Raw genomic sequence first — 14,375 nt, forward strand, 5'->3', positions numbered from 1 at the left:
CCTGGCTGCCTCAGAGAGCTGCTCTTTCAGCACATTTACACCAGAAGTCACAAGAGACTACTGTTTTTGATGGGACTTCTCATGCAGCATCTGCAGCTGGGAGTTCCTCCTGCACATACACCATACTTTAGAGTCCTTTCACTACTGATGCAGTCCTTGTTGTAGTGAAGCAGGTTATCAGGACAGTTCTTGAGGCTCTAAACCCTGCTTTTAGCTTTCACTCCGCCCATGTAGCTGTAAGGGCAGCTATCAGACCAGTGGTTTCACTGTCTATTCAACAACTGTTCAACTGCACCAAAGCACTGCCTTGCACAGCACATGCATATCACATCATTTCACAATATTACTAGAATTTCCTGAGGAACATCTTAGCACATATAGTACAATTACTTGGAACACAATGGATGAACAAGTGCTATACAGAAGCTACATACCAAGCATGAACCGCAGGTCTGGAGGGGCTGTAGTTATCAGGGCTCCAATGCCAACTTGCTTTAAGTCAATGGGGAGATAGACTGTTCTGCAGCAGCTGAGGTTTTTGGCCTAAAGGAACATAAATATTTGGATATCGTATTACTTAACTCACTAGATAACTTAATGAGAGACAGCTGAACAAAGTCTTAAAGAGATCATGCACATTCTTAATGTAAAGCTTGCAAGAGCTCTTTTTCTTGTACTTGCTTTCTTTGAGGGATATCTAAGGTTTATGCGGTTCTATTGTACACTGTAAGTTCACTTTGCCTCTCCTTACACATGCTATATTTATGGGTTTTTTGTGACAGAATTCAACCAGTGGATTGTATCTGATTTCCTTATTGTTCATTTGGTTGCACCCTTTCATGATATTAAAAATCCCTTAATGGCTTTCCACCTATTACACTGGCTGTTAAAAATAAAGCCAAGTGAAGTGTATTTGCTGTGAAATTCTTACTGCTGTCTGCTGGCTCCAGACAGTGGAGACTCTCTGGCCTTCCCCAAGTTTTTTGGAAGAAATGTCCCATTGGTGGCCCTTTTACCCCAGACATATTGCACATTACTTTCCTTACCTATCTCCTTCTTCTAGAGGTGAGTGCCCACTAGCTTATGAGAGTCTTGTGAGTGTGCATTTTCGGCCACATATTTTAAGTTTTCCGCAGACCTTCTACACTCTTAATTACCTCTACAGCCTCCTATGGTCCCAACTACACATCTTGGAATATGTCAGCTAATGTGAATAAAACCGGAGGAGCAGAAGAGGACAAGGGATCTGCTACGTGTTTCCTTTCCTTCTGGAGATTCAGAAGCAAGAGAGCTGCTCCCTGGGGATCGAGTGCTTCAGAGCAACAAGGAGGCAGCATTAGCAAAGGACACCAAGTCCTTAAGGATTCACTGCCACTTTTCTGCTCTCAGTAATTCCCTGAGAGGGCAAGAAAAGCTGATTTATGGCTATTCGATGTTTGACCCTCCTTCTGCCGGAGCTGCCACAGCAGCAGATCTATAGACAATAGCCTGGGAGAGATCCACGGAGAAAGGTCCCTGGGAAAGCAGCTCCCCCTCCTTCTTCCCCCTCCTCTCCACTGGGAGGTTTGTATTTTGCCTCTGTAGCACATCAGGTGTAGGTAACTGCTGCTCAGAACAGACAAAACTCAAAGAGCAAGTGAAGACTGGGGTTTTACAGCTTTCATGCTCAGACCTGGTAACAAAGCTGGTCTGCTGATTCAATGTCTTCAGTGGGGAAAAAAAAAAAAAGGCTGTGCTCTATTGTCTCCGTATTGCACTGCCTCTTTAAAATCAGAAATGCATGGACAGCTTCAAGGTGCCTCCCACTGAGAAAAGGCTTTAGATGCATGCACAGAGACAGCAAGCCATCCTCCCCTGAGCTGCAGGGCAAACCTGCTTGGGAGAGAAATGATCATTCAGCGAAGTCCTCCGGCTGCTTTCAGTGATCCTTTCTCTGCTCCAGTGACACGTTTGCGGGGGAGAAACATGGAGGGTATCCCCAGGGTGCCTGAGACCTCCAAGAAGATGAGAGCAACTGCAGGTACAGTTAGCTGATAGTGTTATGTCAGTTTGTGGATGGTTGGGTTGTATTTCTTTATTTTAAAGCCCACTCTCAGTATTTCGCAGGGAAACCTGCATGAAACAGGTACTGCATCTTGCTTTGACCAACATACAGATTTTGCATCCAAGTATTTAATACTTCTCTCAAAGGAATGTTCACATTTCCAGGCAGCTGTGAGCATGTCTTGTAAGGCAGTCAACTGTTTGAACTGTTATTTATTTTCAGGCTTTGGCTTTCTGTTATTCTGTTGTTCTGCAACTCTCAGTTTGAAAAGCAACTTCTGAAGACAGAAGTTGTACAAGAGAGTTTCTCTCAGAAATTTATTAGATGTTGGTACATCAGAAGCTGAGGGTGGTTCCAGAGAAGGAAGGGAGGCAACAGCTTCACTCTGCAGATTGTCCTTTGTAGCCATGATGGACATTGTTCAATAGCATTTGACACCCTCAAGACCTACTGCCTCAATACGGAATAAGTGGTAATGCCCCTAATTCTCTTCTGGGATGGGGTGGGACTGTCCTGACAGCTGGGAGTCTGGTGTGAGGATTCCCAGATATGGCACGGGGAGATGCAAGAAGACAGTCCTCTCAGCATTTTGATACTGAATAGAGGCAAAATTAGGAAGCAGATTAGATTTTTTTTTCCCCTCAGTGTGGAAAATAAATCAATTTTTAACATTTGGTATAACCACTACTGAAAAAAAAATGGAGCCTGCTCCTCCCTCAAAAATTCAAGTCACTTCATCTTGCTTAATGAAGATTTTCCCCTTCACTTCAAGAGTCTGTCTGTGGAAGCACTCTCCCTGAGAATGGCAGTTTTGCCATCACAGCAAAGTCCTACAAGCTGGTTCATGGCTCAAAATCTTGTCTGTACAAACTGGCAGAGCTCCACTGATCTGAGAGAAGCAATAATGGATAATGCTGGCTGAAAATTTGGTCCCCCTACTCAATTAATGACTGCCAAAAGGTAAAGTGCTGGCTTTGCTATTTTCTTGGGTCTTGGCAACTCTTACTTAATTAAGATATGTATTCAGAAGCCAGAACATCGGCTTTTTTTGTTCTCACCTACCACATTGCTCTGAAACATCTAGCATAAAGCAAAAACTTTGTCCAAAAGGCATGTCAGACACTTTTCAGCAAATTGAGGTGTCATCTCATTTTAGTTTCTTTACCTTGCACAGGACTGACAGCACCATGGGCTTGAAGGCTGGCAGGGTTCAAAGTAGATTTTACACTCCTATAACTTCATTTCACTGTGTGCTGAAAATAAAATTTCATCATTGGTAAACAAAACTGCTGGGTGTAACAACCAGTCTATTATGCAACTCGGGACTTCATGATAACAGAAGCATCATTTCACAGGGTATTTCTTCCCACTGTGCACAACAAGCAATATTGCTGTGAAGCAATAAGGTGGGTCTTGCTTTCCCTCAAGCACAGTATTTCTGCTGTAATTTCCTCTCAGGAAATGTTTGCCTCTTTTTTGTTCCCACAGAAGGAGACAAATGAGACTGTTGCTCTATAATCTCATGGGGACAAAGACAAGGTGACTCACTGCTCAGAAGGAAACTTTGGATGAGGTCTCTCACTTGCCACCATTGTGCCCTCCCACCCTGGGTAATTCTAACACGAAATCAAGGGCCAGCCAAGACCCATGTCAAAAGAAGACACACATGGCCATGGAGCAAGCTGAACATAACCCGAATGCTACCGTCAACCTCAACTTTGCTCCAATCTACAATCTCAATGACAGGGATTTAACCTCCTTGCGAAACTTCTCCTTCCCTTTCAATTTCAGTTACAGCGATTATGACCTGCCACTGGACAGTGAAGATGACGTGACCAAAACCCGCACTTTCTTTGCAGCCAAGATTGTGATCGGGGTGGCTCTGGTTGGCATCATGCTGGTCTGTGGCATCGGCAACTTCATTTTCATCGCTGCTCTTGCCCGCTACAAGAAGCTGCGAAACCTCACCAACCTGCTGATTGCCAACCTGGCCATCTCGGACTTCATTGTGGCCATCGTGTGCTGCCCCTTCGAGATGGACTACTACGTGGTACGGCAGCTGTCCTGGGAGCACGGCCATGTCCTCTGTGCCTCAGTCAACTACCTACGGACCGTCTCCCTCTATGTTTCTACCAATGCCCTCCTGGCTATAGCTGTTGACAGGTAAGTGGGGTGGTATGAATGCACGACGGCATTGCCAGAGCTCCTGAGGTTGGCTGTTCAGATTTCTAGGTTTTTAATGTGCTCAGCTGTTCTGCAGGATTTGCTGATGTCCAGGTAGGTACCAGGTATCTTGTTTCATAAAAATTTAATTACATGAGGTCATGACATCACCCCAGAGAAAACTCAGTGGAAATTTCTTGATTGAGCTTTTCTCATGAAAAGAATGCTGATTTATTAAAAAAAAAAATTCTCATAAAGATATGCTTGATTCAAGTGTAGGAGGGGATTTATGGAATAAGGGAAAGAGGAGAAACAAATCAGAAACACCCAGAGATGAGGGTGTTTAACAACACTATATAATTCTGATCCAAACCATACGTCTCTAAGGAACCGTCACTACTGACCTACTATGCTGGTTTGACTGAAAGCAAGTTAACATTCTTCATGCAGTTAGAAACTTTTATTTTTCATAGCTAGCACAGTCATTGCTTGGATTTAGTTTGAGAATAAGATGGTAACACCCCAGGACAGAAATAATGTTTTTCTTCAAATAACTTTACAGTGTCTTTGAGTTGGAACAAAGAGAACGTAAGAGCTTACTCTTATCTTAGTTGTTGTCTGGGAGCCAAGGTTTTTCTGAGCTCTCTGCCCGCAGGTGTGGGTAGAAGAAGGGGAGCATGGATGGGACAGAATCTTGACTGACATCCAGACCGATCAGTAACAATACTCCATGTCTTTAGTGTCACGCTTCATGTTTAAGGAAAGCCAGGTTTTCCGGCTAGGGAAACCCATTCCAGTTCTGCTCCATTTCAGTGCAGTTCTGTTTGGGAGTTTTCTTTTAGTTCAGCCTTTTGCCATGCTGCCATTCTGCAGAGGCCTCTGGGCCTTTCTGCCTTTTTCCCTCTTCCCCCAGAACTGGCTGTTCGTGACCAGAGTGCTGCTTCCTGGAGCTGCTTGCTCAGTGTGGACAGAGTTAATGAGGAATTACATTGGTTATCTTTTACCTTATATTCTATTTTCCATTTTATACATAGTAGTAGTTGTGGTGGTATAATAGTATAATTTTTTTATTTTATTAAACTGTGTTCATCTTAGTCCACGAGTTTCTTCCTTCTCTTTTGATTCTCTCCAGTTTTGGGGAGTGGCATGGCAGTGAGCAAGTGCCTACTGTAGTTTCAATTACTAGCTGGGATTAAACTGCAACACCTACACAGCTTTTCTGAGTCTAACCTTTTCTATAAACAGTGACGTAAATACTCTTCGGCAAGAGAAATAATTGACTGGTGATACAGAATTTGACAGGTGAGTTTCCAACAGGGTTATTGCCTTACAGGATATTTCTTTCTCCCTCTAGAGTATTTTTTCCCACTTTTTGTTTTGCTGTGAAAGTGAGTAAAAGACAAGACTTCTGTTTCACCTGCAAAACAGAGTTCTTATTTTCTGTCATGCCACACTGAGAAAACCCAACAATCATTACATTAACCACTCAATAGTACTGAGGTCTTAGCTGGATGCTCAGTGACTGTGGCCAGCACTCTCTGCTCTATTAATACCCTTTTCTCACGCTCTCCTCTTTTTACATGCCTCTGAGGATGGCACAGTGGCAAGACAGGAAAGACCCACAGGTCATCATTTATGGCACCCATATTTATGGCATTGTCCAGAAAATTATAAAATGCTACACCAACCCAGTTTAGCAGTGATTTTCCTACAGCCTTCATAATGGGGTAAGCAGAGCATAATAATATCCACCTGCTACACTACCTGCTTTATGCTGCAGTCCTGAGATATTTCTATGCCTGCCTCTCACTCCAGGAATTTTAACAATCTAATTTAATTGTATTCTTTCTTCTGACTCCTGTTCTCTTAGCCTCATGCACTGCAGACTCTGACAGAGCCAGGCACTGAGGATCAGCTTCATGCTGACATAAGTCTGATATGACTGACTCACAGAAAGCCCACAGAGTAAACTCTTTACAGAAGGGCCATCACAACAATTATCTTTTGTGTACAAACGCAATATACATCTCTGTATACCTTCTGCATATACACACTGTGTGATTCCCACGCCCCTCTTCCCTTTTTTCCCCCAATTTCTCTCATGTGCCACTTTATGCTCTAGTCTAATGTTGCATAGTTTTCAGTACCTGTTCCAAAAGACAGCTCAGGAGCAGTTAACCCTGCTGATAGTTGTATAGATACAGCTTGTTTGCGGCTGATTCAGCTGTCACTGACGTCAACAGAAGTCTGTGAAATGACACTGGGGAAGTTCAGAGATGTTTGCCTGTTGTGTGAGAAAGGAAAATCAGCTCCTATGAAACAAATTCGTAACAAGCGTCTAACAAAATAACCTTGGAACAGCGGCTGAGGACTCAGGGTTAAGCTTCTAAACACCATCATGTATGCATTACAATTTTCTATTGTTTATACTTTTTAACTTCTAAAAAAATTTTTATTGGAAAGCTCTGCTAGTGCATCCCATGTTGATGAAGTAACATGGGTCACTGAGCCCTTATGCCTGCTAAGAAATCTGAAGATTTCTAGCCTATCTCCCCACCCATCTTTAAAAACAATCCTGGAAATGATTAATCACTGAAGTTTGTTTTAAGAACACACTGTTTTGGTTATACTGCCTTTTTTTTGTGAGCTTTTGACTTGGTAAACAAAGAGAAACTGCATTAATTTAACTATCAACCATTCCATGTTGGTTATGTCATGTGGATCATTGACTTCAGTTTCTAAAAAGAATGGGCTCCTAACAAAGTCTAAATCATTTAAAAGGGCTCACTTGTGTACAGAGGGTGAGCCTGTCCCACAGGATTTCCTGCAGGTGTGGCCCTCTTTCATCTTGCTGGATGTCTGTTCACATGAAACATAAGAATCTCACATATTTAAGGCCACATCTACACCAGAAAACAATGCAATGTGAAAGGAGACGATATGAAGAGCAAGAGTACATGCTAAGGGCTCAATGTCCATGCTGTAAATATTTGGGGGGGTTAGCTTTGGCTGGGTCCCCTGGACCAACACCATGGGTGCCTGGTGTGTTCTAAGTACATTTTTAGAGAACACCTTCCAGGCCCGTTTCATCTGAACCCAATTCATGTGCTCCAGGACTACTCCATAGTAACAACCCCAATGTGATAAGCAATGACAATCAGGAAATCTATCTACAAAAGCTCCCTTCTGACTCTCTTGTAGAGATTTACCCTATCCATCCAAATGTTCTGATGAGCACATATGCATAGTTATGAATGCATACACGTACATTATCCCACAACATTGTTTCCACAGGCCACAATCTAAAAATATTAATTTATCAGCTCCACAATGAGGCAGAGTAATTCTGCTGTCCCGTGACATCTAGCCTGCACTATTAAGAGCAATGAACAATTCATCTGCTTCCAAGATCTGGCTGATGAAAAGTGCTGCTGACTTTCCATTTTATTTTTGAATTAATATACCCTGTGCATGCTATTTATGTATAGAATATAAACACACAGAAAAGCCTCTGAATGAATGAGAAATTCCACTTTTAAAAATAATCTTTTGTGTTAAATACAATTGCACTGGGAGCTCGAGAGTGTCTCTGATAGAAATCTCTTTTTAGCAGAAATATCCTAATCTTTCTGTGACAGTGTATGCAAACGAAAGCTCTTCTTAGATCTATAGCTTCTTAAAAAAACAAGCCCCCCAAACTCCAAACAAACAAACAAACAAACAAAAACCAAAAACCAGAGTGAATGCCATTTGGCCCTAGCACCTTTTTAACTGAATCAAGGGCAATTGATGGATCTTGCAAGTCATATACTTCCCTTTCTCCACACTTCTTTGTGAAACACTGCAATCCACCTTGCAGCTTTACAGCCATAAGGAGTGCAAGTATCTAACTCAAGTTTTATGTTTTGGCACATTACTTAAGGCAGCATATTTAAGATTAATTAGCAATAGTCACCTCCTGCAGATGAAACCAAAATTTGCATGGGCAGAAAATGGATACAGAGTCCTTTGCTGGCTGTAACCATTCATTAGCACCACTTTCAGCTATTTTCACCCCATGAAAGAATCAAGAAAACAGTACAAACACCAAAGAACTCCCAGATGCTATACCATGGTACATCCTGGATACGACTTCACCTGTATCTTGTGCTAGGTCCTGCAAACATATTTGTCAGTAATAGGAACATTCCCTCTCTTCATCGCCTTCCAGTCTTTTCATAACTCCAGACCTGGGTCTGTGTTAAGAAGTTTGTGATACAAAGTTACAACTTTTTCAGTTTGATCTTGTTAACAGGTTTAAGACTGAAATCTTAAAACCATCTTCAGTCATCCTACCATACACTCAGATTTTCAGACTGCCAAGTAACCACTGTCCTAGTAAACCCTTCGGCTCACCCCAGAGTTTCTGACTAGATTTAGGAACTTGGCTCAAGGGTGATATTTCAAAAAATTTTCTTAACTCTCCTCATAGACAAATTTGTCATGCTGTCTTTAAGAATGACAGCTATTTCCTTCTGCCCAATTCTCTCCACGTGTATTTTGAAGTGTGCTCTGACTAACAGTGTTTTCGGACTTCATTTTGAATGTTTCTGTCTGTTCTAGGTATCTGGCCATTGTTCACCCACTGAAACCACGTATGAATTATCAAACAGCAACCTTCCTAATCGCTTTGATCTGGATCGTCTCCATACTTGTAGCTATCCCATCTGCATACTTCGCTACCGAAACAGTGTTATTTATAGTGAAGAACCAGGAGAAGATTTTTTGTGGTCAAATTTGGCCAGTTGACCAGCAGATGTACTACAAATCATACTTCCTCTTCATCGTTGGTATTGAATTTGTTGCACCTGTGATTACGATGACCTTGTGTTATGCCAGGATCTCTCGGGAGCTTTGGTTTAAAACCGTTCCAGGATTTCAGACAGAACAGATCAGGAAGAGGCTTCGATGTAGAAGAAAAACCGTTATGGTCCTGATGTGCATCCTGATTGCCTATGTTCTCTGCTGGGCACCCTTCTATGGTTTAATAATTGTCCGTGACTTTTTCCCCACGATCTTTGTGAAAGAGAAGCATTATCTTACTGCTTTTTACGTAGTTGAATGCATTGCTATGAGTAACAGCATGATAAACACCCTGTGTTTTGTAACTGTAAAAAATAACACCATAAAGTATTTCAAGAAGATCATGTTGCTCAGATGGAGATCAACATATAAAGGAAGCAAATCTAGCACAGATTTAGACCTGAGAACAAGTGCAATGCCTGTCACAGAGGAAGTAGACTGCATAAAACTGAAATAAATTTTCTGCAGTTTTAATCTCACATTTTTTGGAGAGGAGGTAAAGAGGTAATAACGCCTCCTCAGAAGCTTCTCCCTTGTCTGTGGGAATAGCCACCATTGGTGAGAGCCCTCGAAAAGCAGCCTACTATGCATTTCCACCAGAATTCTTTTCACTGGACTGCTCTATAAACCCGTAACCCAGATTGATGCTGTGCTTCAGTTCACCCATCTGTAAATTTGGGATGTAGACACTCATTTTAGAGTTGTTTAAAATTTAAGGTGAACAAAAAAGTCTATGAATGCATTAAAGCATATTACAATGATGGAGGAGTTGACTGCTGATTCAAGCAATGATGCCTCTTTGTTTCTTCTTAGAAGAAATCTTTCAACCCCTTTGATCTTATTTGTACCTTTAAGCTATTTGGTGTCCTTTTCGTTCTGCTCACAAGAGGAATGATGGCAAAGAAGTCCACGTTGCTTCATGTCACTTTGTCCTCTCAGTATACTCCTCATGATGAAGCTCCTTGAAGTCTACAGACCACCAGCTTTATACTGTCCAACATGCAGCATGCTCTTATGAAAGACACGTTCTCTACAAAGCTAAGTACTGCTTCACAGTCTAGTGAAAACCTCAAGTCTCTTCTTGTGACACCTTGTTTAAAAATATTTTATCAGCATTCCACTCTGTGGTTTTTGTAGAGTGTTACTGTGTTTATTATGTATTTGGAAGTGGCACAGCTGACTTGTTCCCTTCTCTCATCTCCAGGCACTATATGGCCAGCTTTGCTGCCTTGAGTCACTCAGCTCTTCACAGAATCAATCCCAGAATTGTAGAGGTGTGGAACAACATCTCCAGGTTGCCCAGTCCACCCTTCTGCTCAAAGAGGGTCAGCTAGAACAGGTTCCCCAGCATTGCATCCAGTTGGGTTTTGACTGACTCCAGGGACAGAGACTCCACAGCCTCCCTGGACCACCTGTGCCAGTGTTCAACAGCCCTCCCAGGAAAAAAAGAGTGTTTTCTTTCTGTTCAGATGGAATTTCGTGTGTTTCAGCTTGTTTTTCGGTAGGACTCACCCTGCTGAACCAGGTCTAGACATCTTATCAAGTCTGTGTACACCTTCAAAATAAAGTACAAGTAGGGCCAAAAAAGCACAGAGATCTTGAGACGATCTGCCCTTCTGCAAGTAATGGAGACAGACTCTAGGCTTCGGCAAGCCAATCACTGGTTGAGGTGAGTAGCTCATTGTCTGGTCAAAGGTGAAGCAACAACGCAAGATGAATTCTGCCTTGCCTCCCCCAGTGCTGTTTTTACTATTCTGATTTTGTGCAACTCCAGGACTGGTGTTTCTTAAGTGATAATTGTGTTAAAGCAGGTAACAGTTGCAGTCATACCTATTCATTTAAACTACACATAAAGATATCAGAGACTCTAATATATTGATTGAAATCAAGTATTTTCTATCGTGATGACAAATGCTTCCTGTTTTAAAGTATGTGGTATCACCTACTTTTGGAGTAAATGGCTTTTGTAAATAATTTGTCTATTTGTGAATTTAAAGTGAAGAGCAAATCCTGCTAATAAAACAATAAACATGGAATCAATACCAGCATTGTGAATTATTTTTTTGTATTTTTATCCTAGCCATAATTTTCCTACCCAAGTGACTAATGTGAATTATCCCATTTCTGCAAAGAAAAACTACCAGGCTGACCAATTAAATTTAATGGCAAAAGGATATTCAAAGCCATTAAAGTGCTCAAGTTCTCTCGCCATTAGCTGCTCTTAAAAATACACATGGCAGAGGATCTCATAATTTGCTCTGTTAAGCAAAACAATTACCGAAATCATTATTCAAAATGACATATTTCAATATGGATAAGAACTAAATCCATTTGTTTCCCAGCTTGGCAATGAAATTTAAAGATCTGGGAGTTGCAGTACTTCATCATCAAGAGGCTTGATCTTGTATTTTCTCCTGAAATCTCACGGTTTCTTCTAAAACTATGCACCCATATTTATCTCCTGAAACCTGTACTAGTTACTGGGGATTAGCTAGCAATACTACCTGTTACTAGAGTGTCCTGATACTCCTTCCATCTATTAGTTTTCTTTGTGCAATAAGGCAAAAAAACCTGACAACTTTCCACACCTGGAAATCCACCCCAGCCTGAGTTATTACCAAAAAAACACACATCAACAAAAAAACACAAACAAAAAATAAACAACAACAAAAAACCCACCAAGCAATATATTACCAAGCAAAAACCGGGGAAAAAATTGCTTTAAAATTCTGGATATCACTTTGAGAGCTCCAAGAGAACTCTTCTGATCCAGCCTGCCCAGTGTTCTCAGCCATCACTATACCCGTGTCCCTGTGAAGGTAAAGCAGCAGCTGCAACAAGTCCTATTGCAGATTTAGCTTTTGAGATCCACAACATTGCAGTTATTTTGACACATCAAGGTTTTCCCAGCAGCAAAGCAGTGTTTCAGCCTGAACCACCAGATAGGGCAGCAGGAAAAGTTGTGCTTTGCCCTCAACGGCATTTCTTGTGAGCAGCATTTTGAGAAAACAGAGTATCCCGCTGAGGAAAGGCAGCAGGCCCCTGTTCCTGGTCGGAGCAGCTAAGTAATCACATCGCCCCTAGCCTGTACCTGCACCAACCCCAAACACCCCCAAACTGCTCACAGGCTTTAATTTCAGGGACCAATGCCTGCTCCTAAACTGACCTCCAGCAACCAGGGGCCCAGGACAGCGAGCCCAAGGGCCTTGCACAGGGACTGAAACCCCATGGAGCTTTTTTGTCCCCACAGAACTCATTTCATCTACGGAGTGACAGGGTATGTCCCCTTCCATCAGCCAGGGCCTGCCTGCCACCCATGACTGCACTTAAAGAATTTAGAAGACTCTTAAAGTCACTTAAAAACTCTCAAGTGTAGAAGTGTGCAGCACGGACAGGCCCTGACCTGAGTGGCTCCCTCAGGCAGGGCGGGGAGCAGGTAGGCCATGGACCAATCAGAGCAGCCGAGGGAAGGGGACAGACCCCACACTCCCTGTACCTTAAGTGAGTTACGCAGTGAAAAAAGAACAGAAAGGCTTTTTTGTACCCACACAACTCGGGCTAGGGAGCGTGGGTGCCAGTGGGTGCTCCAGAGATGGGTGCTCCCTCAGCTCCCTGTCAGGTGGGGACTACCCTGCTGCCTCCTGCCCAGACCCTCCGTGCAGAAGCTTTCTCACTTACATTGAATGGCAACATTTAGTGAGGGAATTGAACATTAACTGCATGTACCTGGAGCTCTGCTTGCAAGAGTCACGCTTAAATTGAGAAATAAAAGCGCAAGCTAGGAGGAAGGCAGCATCTGTTGTGGACCAGCAGCCACTTCGAGCACAAGCTCTTACTCACTGGACCACAGTAAAAACTGCAGTGAGACCTCCACAGCTGCCAGCTGCCCACTATTAGTTCCAGAGGCACAGCAGCAATGAGGATTTTGCCATGCAGGAGCCGGGGGGTGCATCAAGAATGAGGAGTGGGTGGAAGTGAGGCATCTTCCTGAGAGCTGCTCATTTGCAGAATTTGCTGTATTCTGGTGTTTGGCACCCCAGAAGGCCCTTCTTGAAGGCCTTCTCAACCGGGCCTCAGTTGTGGCTTGCTCCAACTTCTGTTGCAAGAGGCAAAAATGTGGTGCTATCACACTGGATTCCTGCTCAGCTGTCCTCCTGTGGCACAGCTCCCTAAACCACAGGCTTGCTTCCTTCTGTAGCAGCTACTCCAGGGATAATTGAAGGTAAAATCCAGCCCCAGCTCCTTCACATTGGCTCTCTGAAAAACAGAAAAACATGTGTAACTGGAAATTAAAATGGTGATCCCAAACAGCTAAGAAAAAATAAAGAGAAGAAAAAGAAGTTATTCTCAGCAATGAGCACTGAGAAAATAAAGTATGCATTTTAATAAAGCAATAGCAGGAAAAGAAACTCCAACCATTGTTCCTCTACCAAAGAAGAATGACCTGCACAACCTCAGACAATAGCCAGGACATGAAGCTTCCCTGAGGACTGAGTCACTCACTCAGGAGCTCAGACTCAACTGCACTCCTTCTTTCAGCCTGGCAGCCTTTCCTGTGGCAACAGCACCCTCCAGCTGCTTCCTCTGCAGCACAGCATCACACACTGATTGCATGGCCCTGACAACTTCACCAGCCTGGGGACAGGGCCATGCAGATATTCCCACAATTCACATGCTTCCAACAAGTAGCAACAGGTGCTTCAGCTCTTGTCTCTCAGGTACCTGGGCACTTATGCAGCACTTATGGTGTCTGTATTCTCCCTCGATCCCTGTGCCAGCAGGGCTGTGCACCTCACTGGGTGCTTGGCCTACCCTCTTCCAAACACTCAATATCATCTGTGCTGAAAGAAAACAACAACAACAAAACAAACAAACAAAGCCAAAACATGCCACAGAGCAGAATAAAGCAAAATTGAGACAAGTCAGTCACTACTGAACTCAACGGAGCTCCTGTTCTCTCTACACCCTGTTAGGATCCTGTTCTACAGACTCTACCCTAAAACATGTTGCCAGTAAAAGCCTCAAAACCACTGACGGGACAGGGAACACTGTAGATTCCAAAGTGACCTTTCTAATACCATCCAAAACAAGAAAATGAGTGACAAAACCTGACATGAAACCACCAAAATAATCATGAATATTAAGAATCAACATCGAGCACAAAGTTGTTCAAAGCACAAAGTCGCCTGTCTCAAAACCAGGAGTGGGTAAAACTGACAGAAGACACAAAGATGGTAACGTTCCCCAGAAAAAGACATTCCTGAGCACAGAAGGCCATGGAGGAACATCAAAACTCCAATGTGAACTCATCCATCTGCTCATCTGC

The 14,375-nt window shown here is 42.9% G+C and overlaps 2 protein-coding genes across 4 annotated transcripts in view; one reads left to right on the forward strand and one right to left on the reverse strand.

Annotated features, from left to right (window-relative positions):
- BFSP1 (beaded filament structural protein 1) overlaps positions 1-14,375 on the reverse strand; it is a 124,179-nt gene that overhangs the window by 108,193 nt on the left and 1,611 nt on the right. For both annotated transcript variants that reach the window (XM_071805695.1, XM_071805694.1), the window contains exons 2-5: positions 12,776-13,306; positions 6,355-6,491; positions 3,210-3,297; positions 435-543 (exon numbers count right to left, since the gene is read on the reverse strand). The gene's annotated coding sequence lies outside the window, so the exon portion shown is untranslated. The remainder of the gene's footprint in view (positions 1-434; positions 544-3,209; positions 3,298-6,354; positions 6,492-12,775; positions 13,307-14,375) is intronic.
- On the forward strand, positions 1,614-10,223 carry PROKR1 (prokineticin receptor 1). Of its 2 annotated transcripts, XM_071805697.1 has the most exons (4): positions 1,614-2,020; positions 3,533-4,207; positions 5,453-5,509; positions 8,810-8,881. In XM_071805697.1, the coding sequence occupies exons 2-3, from the start codon at positions 3,711-3,713 to the stop codon at positions 5,481-5,483; spliced, it is 528 nt and encodes a 175-aa protein (XP_071661798.1). In that variant the 5' UTR covers positions 1,614-2,020; positions 3,533-3,710; the 3' UTR covers positions 5,484-5,509; positions 8,810-8,881. The 2 variants fall into 2 exon arrangements, with proteins under 2 accessions (XP_071661798.1, XP_065690924.1); XM_065834852.2 differs by lacking the exon at positions 5,453-5,509 and having other exon boundaries at positions 1,615-2,020; positions 8,810-10,223.

This window comes from Patagioenas fasciata, chromosome 3, assembly GCF_037038585.1.
Source record: "Patagioenas fasciata isolate bPatFas1 chromosome 3, bPatFas1.hap1, whole genome shotgun sequence".
NCBI lineage: Eukaryota > Metazoa > Chordata > Aves > Columbiformes > Columbidae > Patagioenas > Patagioenas fasciata.